The sequence below is a fragment of the Pogona vitticeps genome, chromosome 3, assembly GCF_051106095.1.
Source record: "Pogona vitticeps strain Pit_001003342236 chromosome 3, PviZW2.1, whole genome shotgun sequence".
Lineage (NCBI taxonomy): Eukaryota > Metazoa > Chordata > Lepidosauria > Squamata > Agamidae > Pogona > Pogona vitticeps.
The window spans coordinates 48,553,183-48,562,905 of record NC_135785.1 but is presented as its reverse complement, the minus strand read 5'-3'; the positions used below and the strand labels follow the sequence as shown (position 1 = coordinate 48,562,905).

Here is a 9,723-nt window from a genome sequence, read left to right as displayed (position 1 = left end):
AGATACTATTAAACTAAGGTTCAGATTCTTGCTTGGACAAAGAAACTCACTGGTGGGTAGGATTGGTGTAATTATTCCTTAGGTATTTCACTTACCTTGAAAATCTAATTAGATTGGTTCCGACTTAACAACACACAACACAAAAATACACACAGATGACTTGTAACTCTTCCAATAACCATAAGAATTCAACAGAACATTTAAAGTGGAAAGTCAGAATTTTCACTCAATGTTGACAATTCATTTTACAATTCTATCATTATGACATTTGAATGAAATCAGAGAAAGTAGTCATTTTTTAGAATGAAATGTTGTCTGACAATGATAGATTATCACTAGTTGTCTGTAGACCTAAATTTTAATGCCTTCATGCTATGCTAAAGAATACTTACATTGTAATCCTTCCATCAAGACAAAATAAATATCAATGCGTCCAAGCCATTTTAAATATGTTATCCAGTAAAAGGACATTTTTATTTACAGTGTTTTTCTATTTTGTACATATTTATAGCAACATCAAAAAAAGTATTCACAAAGCTTCACTGAGTGCAAAATGTCACTTCATTATCACCTACCATCTTACTATTTCATCATGCTTTCCTCAAATATTACCCAGATTGTCTTAGCATAGTTTATATCCTTCTTTTGTGTGTGTGTGTATTCACACACACACACAATGCATTTATATACTGTATATCTATATATACTATATATATAGGGCCATTCCATTAAAAGGTGACCTCCAAGCGTGAAGATGAAACTTTGCACATCTCAGCTGTGGTTTGTTTTTTTTTTTTTAGTTTTTTTTTTTTTTGACACAGTTTTAGGCATATCAATAAAGTGAATGGATATGCATATGGGTGATGGAGGCATGACAACAACTTTGGAAGTGCATGTGTTGTTAAACAATCCAGAGTGCAAATGCAGCAGCCTAGCTGACAAAGCCCTCCCTTTCTCCCCGGGGTGGACCACAGCTGACCAGGAAGTGATTTTTTTTCCTCAGTATTATGAAGGCTACAATCACTTTAATGACTTAACTAAGGCTTTATTTCTGAGGTACTAAGTGAGCAGGTGGGCACAATGTGCAGACCCGCAGAAGCCCAACCCCAACAAACTTGTAGCAATGACACTGAGAAATGACATCACTCACTTCTATCCCTGAATCATTATTACTTGCCTTTCAGATATATTACATTATTACCTTATATGAAAGCTCTGGTTTTATTTTGCTATCTCACTTCAACGCATAAACAGTTCCAGCTAGAGAGTCAAACTCTAATCTCTGCTTCAATATAATAAATGTGATGTGCTTAAGCAGGTGAATACTTATTACAAACAAAAAATTGGATGACCAAAGTTGGTATGTGAGATGAGACATTAAGCCTCTGATGAGCACTCTTTGTTGACACCCATCCCTTCTGTGGGCTCCATCCACAGAAAATGTAACTGGTGAATTATGAAGCATGAGGCAGATGGCAAATCATATTGATCTTGTTTTCTTCTGTTCAAGAATATGTTTAGTTCCACCATCATGCACATCTGGAATAACAATAAAAATGGGATTCGGGTTTCATTTGTACCCAGATATTCAATGGGTCTTTCCTTTCATGTTTACTCCTGCGTAGTTCCAAACAAAAATAGCCATTTAAAAAAAACCAAACAATTCATCATCACAGGTTCAAGTCATGTAAGAACAATGCAGAGTTTTATAACATGCAGTTTTTCTGAGGCAGCAGTGGCACTGACATGGGGAACTATACTCTTCTTGCTGGGTAAGCCCAGCAGGTACGATTTCCATATGTTCAACCCTGGAATCATCTAACAAGTGTACCTAAGAAGGCTCCATCTTGGTTTCTTTCAATTTTGCCATTGCAAGTCCAGGGAGCTGGCACCAGTAACACTTGGCAGTAGGAGGCCAGCTACAGTCACATTACATGTGCTACCAGCCATTTAAATGTCATTTTGTTTCAACAGAGAAGTACAGGTACATTAAGCTGAGGTTTAACAAATGCATATATTTTACTTAAAAACATTCATCTGATCAAAATAAACTCCATGGGACAAAACGGGTTTTTAAATAACATTTCAATTCAAATTGTATATAATTCTTTAAAGTTTTCATACAGCAAAGAATGGTTAATCCTTGAAAATCTGTAGAAAAAACACAAAAAGGAAACAAAAGCTCTGAGGTATTACACCCACCCAGACACAGCCTTACATAGGCCATGGTAGAAGCAGAAAATTGTAGGCCCAAAGAAAAAAGATGATTGTTCTAGAGTTCAGGTAGCTCAACAAAACTTTCCCAGAATAACGTTCTGCGTAAGGAGCTACCATAGCAAAGTTCTCAAGTGCGTTGGAGACCTGATCACTTAAACTGCTCCTGCCAAGCAGCTCCCTGCACCTGAGAGAAATGCAGCCCAAGGTGCCTTGTGCAAAAGATAAGGAATTAGGTGCGGCTATTTCCTGTTATTCCTTATTACATAGCTTCGAGAGTTGTACAAGAGTCCAACTTGTCTTTGATCACGCAAGATACTGCTGGAGTGCTGTCTTTGCCCTGGAAATGAAAAACATTTTGTCAATCACCAAGGAATTGCAAGTACATGTACTATATGTGGGCTCTTTAATAACATCACAGCAGAGTGATGTAGTGGAAAATTGGGTACACAGGTTTTCTTCACAAAGTTGGATAACATACATAAATAAAGCTGGATAATATAATCTTCAATTTCTCAGAAGGGCAGTCTGAAAAACTAAGTAACTGTTTCCTTAAATGTCTGCTGTTGAAATATAAACTATGATGCAATACATTCCCTTCCAGGATGTCAAAATTTGTCTTGTCCACCTGCAATGAAGGATGGGGGAACTGGATAGTGTGGGAAACCAGAATCATGCAAGAATGCACAGTGCTCTCCCTCTAAGCCACATATTAAATTAAGATGTAGACTGCATGCCATTTAAGAACCATATGATCCCCATCCTGACTGTATAATACCAAAAATATTTCATTTTCATACATCTTCTGAAATATTTTTAACGGAAATTTCATTTACATTAAACCACCCTTGAAAGACCTTGCATAATAAAAAACAAAATTTCATGACATCTTTAAGAATAATAGATCTATTGTAGCATGAGCTTTGGTGAATTAAAATCAATTTCTTCAGAAAAATGGACTACAATACTTTGGTTCCAGGTGTATCTGTGGGATTGGGAATAGGGTGAAATGAGGTACAGATTATGACTTTTTCATTAACACTGGTAATATCTTTTCAAATTGTTAATTACAAGATGAACCTGGCGAAAGTCTAGTGTGGAGATGGGCACAAACTGAAGTTTGGAGGTTCAGTGCCATGCCCACAGAGGTGTTATGGAGGCAGCACACTCTCCCTTCTCCCGCTTCCTCTGAATGCTCGCCAATTCCCCAAGCGATGTCTGCTCCTCCCACCCACAGTACAGTACAGTATGCCAATAAAGGTTTCTGCCTGTCTGTCTATAGCCAGCTAAGAAGGCCCTGTCTCTGTTTAAAATTCTAGTTAGCACAGTGGAATTTATAACCATCATACCTCCCTCTCAAACATGCCTCTGCAGTTCCTTTTAGTCTACAGAGACCATTTTTAAATCAGTAACAGAATGTCTTTGGAAGTTGAAACATTCTGGATTTGGCTGATATCCTATTGCTTTTACCTTATACCACATAAAGCCGATGATGTCTTCAACTGCAGACATTTTTCAGAAATTAAAAATATTCTACTTTCTCTCCAAAGGTCCTGAGGTTTCCTTGGGATCCCTTTCACCATGGAGGTGCCATCAGGGACCACATAATGGAGCAGGGGATCTTTAATTTCTGAAAATTGCTGCAACGATATTTCAGCCTTTGTTTTTATTTGATTTTGTTCTATGTATTGAAACAGGCTCAAAAGCAACCACTTTGAGAGCTCCTTGAAAGACTAAGGATGATTCTAAAGTCTGCAAGATAGTCAAAACAATAATAAGTAACAGTGACACCTAGAAGGAATAAAACTTACTACGCAATCAAATAAGAAATGTACAACAACTAACGTTATCCCAGCACTGTAATGAACATATGTTCTTTAACTCAGCCCAAGATAATTCAAATTTGGTTTGGAGTTGTTTTATACTTACTTATCACAAAGATTTGGATCTGATGACTGACTCAATTTGTGTAGAATATCTACTATTCCAATATCTCTGAGTTTATCTTGACGGTCTTGGGAACCTATAGGAAAACTTCATATTACTAATGATGTGTGAAATTTGCTAAGAGTGCTTCTAGAGCTGTAAGGAATGCATACAATGCATTACAAACAATTTGTGCATTCATACTCCAGTTAGCTCTAGCTGTTATGCATACATACATGAGAATACATTCCACAAAGTGATTCAAGATCAGAAAATTAAGACCTTCTTTATGTATCATAAGCCACTGAGCAAAAAATCAGTACCAGAACAATTTACCAGTGGTAACTCTTTATTTATGGCACTCCTTTCCAAAGGTGATTTAGGGGAGCTTTAAACATTTTTATTAGGTTAGGCCTTTCAGATTTAGGCCACTGAGACCTAACGGTTTTGATAAGACCATTTGCTTTTGCAACTGTACTGATTTCTTTTTTTAAATTAGAGAATCATGAACATACAGGCCAGCACTGTATTGAGCACTGAGCAGGAAAACCTCGCCAACACAGTAACAGGCTACTGTGCTTGCACAAGCATTGCTGTTGCTCAAACAAGAGGACAGGCTTTATTCGTTTGTGCACAATGACAACACTTGGGCAAGCAGAGCTACGTTGGTGCAACTTGCCAGTCAGCAGCAGCTCAGCACAATGCTGGCCATTATTATTCATTTTCAGACGCATCTGACAGTTGATTATACTAATGAAACATATCAACATTTGTGGAGAGTTGCACTGTTACTCTTTCAATAAGCAATACTTATATTTTATCAATATTCTACAGTTCTTATACAATGGTCAAAATGTTGCACAGCAATGCAGTTGCACAAGCAGTTGGAAAATTTATACTGAGGCAGAAGCCATATTTACTTGCAGCTCAGCAGTTGCAGTTGTACAACTATTTAACAATCAACTGTGAAATCAAGCACTGTCTGGGTTTAACTGCCTGCTATGTGAAGTACAACAGGATTTCAGCTAGAGCATTAGTTCATCCTTCTAAGTTTAGTGTTTTATCTAATCTGAAGTACTTGACATATATTACTTTTGTTGCTGTAATAATGTAGAATAATAATTGGCAAGAACAACAGAATTCTTTCTGAAATTGTAGCTGTGCAAGCACTTCAACAAGAAACACAAAAGAAAAGCAAAAGAGACATGTTGGCACCTTAAAGACTAACTGCTATATTTTAATGTGAGTTGTCCACAGCATCTTTATTTGCTTTTTTTTTTTTTGCTTTATGTTTCTTGTTAGAATTCCTTCCATTAATCAGCCTAAATAAATAAATAAATAAATAGATAGATAAATAAATAAATAAATAAATAAATTCTGAAAACAGCATTTCCAACACTTAGCCAGTATTTTTTGGAAATAAACAACCCTCTCACAGATATGCCATTTACCCTGTTCTTACACATAGCATGTCTTACATATAACACTAATTTAGAACAATCTGAAATTATTTCAAAGTGAATATGCTACAGATTTTGGTTTGCAGTACTTAATGTTTTCGCATAATTTATCTTGAGAACATTGTTATAAATACTTCTGCCTAACTTGAGTGGTTCTGGTTACCAACTGAATGATACAAATAAGTTCTGACTATTTCAAAGCTTTCATAACAGGGCTATCAATAATGGAACTCAGTGCTCCATGCTTCCATGGGTGGGTTGAGACTAGAAGAGAGGTCTGCGGTCCAGTGGCGGTCCGTGGCCTGAGCTGGACTGGGCTGCAGAGACATACCTCCTGCCCCCTCTGCATGCACTCACCCCCGCACAGATGATTTGCGCCACCTTTTGCACATGCGCCTGAGTGTGCCCGCGTGAATGCCACGTCTCCATTTGTGCATGTGCATGAGCATGTGACAGCGCCGTGCCTCCATTTGCACATGCACTTGTTGGTGCATGCACACAAGTGTTTGGGGGTGATCTGTCTTCCCCAGCCAGTCCGCAGGGTTAAAAAGTTTGGGGACTCCTGGACTAGAATGAATTATGCTACTCATTTTTTAAAAATCCATTTCTATACTACAGTACCAGCATTTAACAGCAAACTGCATTATGTTGAGAACTTTTATTCAATGCTGCAGAGTATCAATTAGAAGTATGAACCTGGGCTCAACATTTTGGGTCATTTCCCTTCCAAGCTTCTTATGTTGCCATAATCCAGCCATAAACAAAGTGTTCCTAGAACTAAAATTTGACACCCTGGAAATCAGTGGGAACACTTTACCTTTCATTTCCCCCTCTATCTATATGGTTTTGTGCATATTTTGCCTTGCAAGCCAAGGAAATCATATAACCAGCTCTTTTGACCTCATCCTTCTTTTAATTTAGTAGTATCTATACGGATGATGAAAACTCATTCTATATGCTGAGCAACTTTATTTCACTCTATATATAATTACTTGGAGTATTCCCCCCTATCCTCACTTATATCAGAAGAGGTTGGAAGAACATTTATGAACAATGGACTTAAGTATCTTATATTCTTACCTTCTTCTTCATTCCATATAAGATTAGATACACAAAACATTGCAGCTAGTTGAAGTTTAGCATTTGAATGGCTCTGTATGTGGGTAAAGAAACAAAAGACCATCAATCCTGATCCAATAGCAAAATAAACAATACAGAGAATACAGTATAGTTATATATAAGCAATCTAAAGTCAAGGGAGGGTGATACTTTAACTAGATAACTGAAAAACATAAGCCACGTGGGCCTTCAACTAGCTTTTATCTGTGATTTTTAGTGGTCTAATAGAGGTATCATCTACCCTTTCCCTTCAGATTGTGTACAGGGACCACATGTGAACAGAAAGCCATTACTTTAAAACATTTAATTCTTGACTACTTTATCATCTCTCAAAACAACCATATTTGCATAAAGGGGGGCGGCTTCCAAATTCCTCAGTGGGAAGGAAGTTGGGTACAATTACTAGGAGAAGGAGGGGGTGCATCTTGCAAATACTATGCGATAGCTATATAGCTTTATTCTAAAAGGAACTCTTTAGCTTTTTATCCAAAGAACAAAACTTTTCTTTATGATCATCACGTGAAACTATTTAACCCTGTGTCAGACCAATGGCTAATCTATTCTGAACTGTCTACTCAAACTGGCCAACATCTTTCTGGGCTCAAACAGAATTCCTTCTGCCACAGATCTTTTTACTGAAGAGATTGTGACCGTCTGCATGCAATGCAAATACAAATGTTCTGCTATGAAGTTATGGCACCTCCCTTAAAAATTATTCATATTAACACCAGAGACAGTTATACAGTAAGTTACATACCATGTAATACTTTATTTTTTGCAAGATATCATCATTTGTCATAATGAGTTCTTTTGCTGTTGTTCCATCTGCTATGTTGGCAAGTATACATAATGTCTGGGGGGAAAAAACAAAGGGTAGCAGTATATTGCAAAGAAAGAACAAACTAACTGGGCTCTGGCTAGCCCAGAAACTTGCCTTGGGCTTGGGGAATGACTCTGCCTTGCAAGATTCATTGCCAATATTTAAGACACTATAGCAGCTGGACAAATCTGGACCTGAACTAGGGCAAGAGAACAACCTCTACAACCAACTCCTCAATCAGCATGTAGGTCTTCAACTCTGAAGCCATTAAATCGGTCTCTGCTTGGCCGAAGAGAAATAAGAAATATATTTCTTTCACAAACATCGAGTGGAAGGCTTGCACCTCTTCACTGCTCCTTGCTGCCTGAGTTTTTTCCCGTCTACCTTGCAGCATGTCCATGTGTAGCTTTCAATTTGGTGCAGCTTGGGAAATCCTGTTTCATAATTGTTTAACATTTTTATTTATTTATTTATTTTGTAGGGTGGGTTTTCAAAACCTCCTATTTTCCAGTTTTGATGCCTGGAGGCTTAAACAGCAGATGGCAAACACACACACACAAGCAACCTTATACAGGTCACCACATTCAAGTTCTGACTGAGACAAATTCTCAATGAAGGACTTGGATTTGCTTGGCATACATATTAGATAGGTGCTTAACAGACCCACTCCTCTCTATATTCCCCCCCCATGTATGATTTAATTTAGCAGCGATAATACCTGCTCTTTTACTTCTACATTGTGCTCTCCTTCCAGAATGAGGGTCACAGCTTGCATGATTTGTTTCCCGTGAGTACTTATTATCTGATCTATATGCTGCCAAAATAGGAAACACAAGTGTTATTGTTACAATACATGGTAACAAAAACAAAACATAAAACAAAATACAATCATAACTCAAATTTACATTGTTAGCCATCATCCTTAGAATTTTTTATTATTATTTTAAATGTCAACTTATTTTCTTTCTTTTTAAATGGAAGATCATGGCAACGGAGCCATCAATGGAGGTGAGAAAAGGTGGTTTATAGACTTTTGGGTTTTTTTTGGCAGCATCTCCCAGAATTCTGGGTTTTGAAGTGTAAAAATGTTTAAAGTCCCATGCCTAACAGATCATCTGGATTCTAGATTATTATTACACTCTATCAGAGGGGAATAAATGAGATTTATGTGGGCCTTGGTTGCTCACAGTACCAAGAATAACAAGCATTTTATTCTGAGAATTATCAGACATGGCATTTTATTAATAGCCTTGTAAAAGTCAGGCCAGTCATTGTCCTGCTTTTCTTTCCACTATAAGTTGCACAAACTTTAAACTGTGCTGGTGAACACTGCAGTATCACCCTAGAATTAAGAATCTAGTAGCCCAAATCCTCTTGCTTTCTCGTGCCTGTCAAAGTGAAAAGGCATAACTTCCAGCAGCTTTGTGCTGGCAGTTAATGAGTCCGTGCTTGCACCTTCCAGCTCCAGTGACGCCACTCTGCCAGCAAGAATGCATTGCCAAGTAACTCCATCTGCTTTCCACTGATATAACTGAGGGAAAATGATTTGGGCTAGTATGTAATTTGCAAGCTGTAACAACCTAATTAGTTAGTTATCCACTCAGAACTGATTTATAGTGACCCTGATAGGGCTTTCAAGTGATATATTTAAGGAGTGGTTTTACCAGTTTCACTCCCGCAGTGAGCAAGGATTTGAACTTAGCAGGGATCTGAACTCTGGTCTCCATGATCTTTTTATCCACTATGCCACACTGGGTACCACCACATCAACATAAAATGGCCAAAATCCTATTGTATATTTATGCCAGTGGAAGGAAAGTGATGTTACTCACAGTGTTAACTGCTCCTAACAAGTCCTCACTCAAATTCTAGGTTGAAACAGATAGATAAATCTCACGTACCATGTTTCCCCCAAATAAGACAGGGTCTTATATTAAATTTTGTTCCAAAAATACATTAGGGCTTATTTTCAGGGGATGTTTTATTTTTTATTTTTTTCATGTACAACAATCTACATTTATTCAAATGCAGTCATGTCATTTTCTTCTAGTTGCTGCACAATGGTGGAGGGCGGGGTTTCACTTAACTGTGGCTTATTTTTGGGGTAGGGCTTATATTACGAGCATCCTGAAAAATCATACTAGGGCTTATTTTCAGGTTAAGTCTTATTTTCAGGGAAACAGG

The 9,723-nt window shown here is 37.5% G+C and overlaps 1 protein-coding gene across 12 annotated transcripts in view; it reads right to left on the bottom strand.

The window, feature by feature from the left end:
- Positions 1 to 441: 441 nt before the first annotated feature.
- Positions 442 to 9,723, bottom strand: part of ARMC8 (armadillo repeat containing 8) — a 142,187-nt gene continuing 132,905 nt past the window's right edge. For all 12 annotated transcript variants that reach the window (XM_078389349.1, XM_020787417.3, XM_020787418.3 and 9 more), the window contains 5 exons: positions 8,258 to 8,353; positions 7,477 to 7,572; positions 6,681 to 6,753; positions 4,144 to 4,237; positions 442 to 2,554 (listed from right to left, as the gene is read on the bottom strand). In XM_078389349.1, coding sequence (XP_078245475.1) covers positions 2,521 to 2,554; positions 4,144 to 4,237; positions 6,681 to 6,753; positions 7,477 to 7,572; positions 8,258 to 8,353 — 393 coding nt within the window. In that variant the 3' untranslated portion in view covers positions 442 to 2,520. The remainder of the gene's footprint in view (positions 2,555 to 4,143; positions 4,238 to 6,680; positions 6,754 to 7,476; positions 7,573 to 8,257; positions 8,354 to 9,723) is intronic.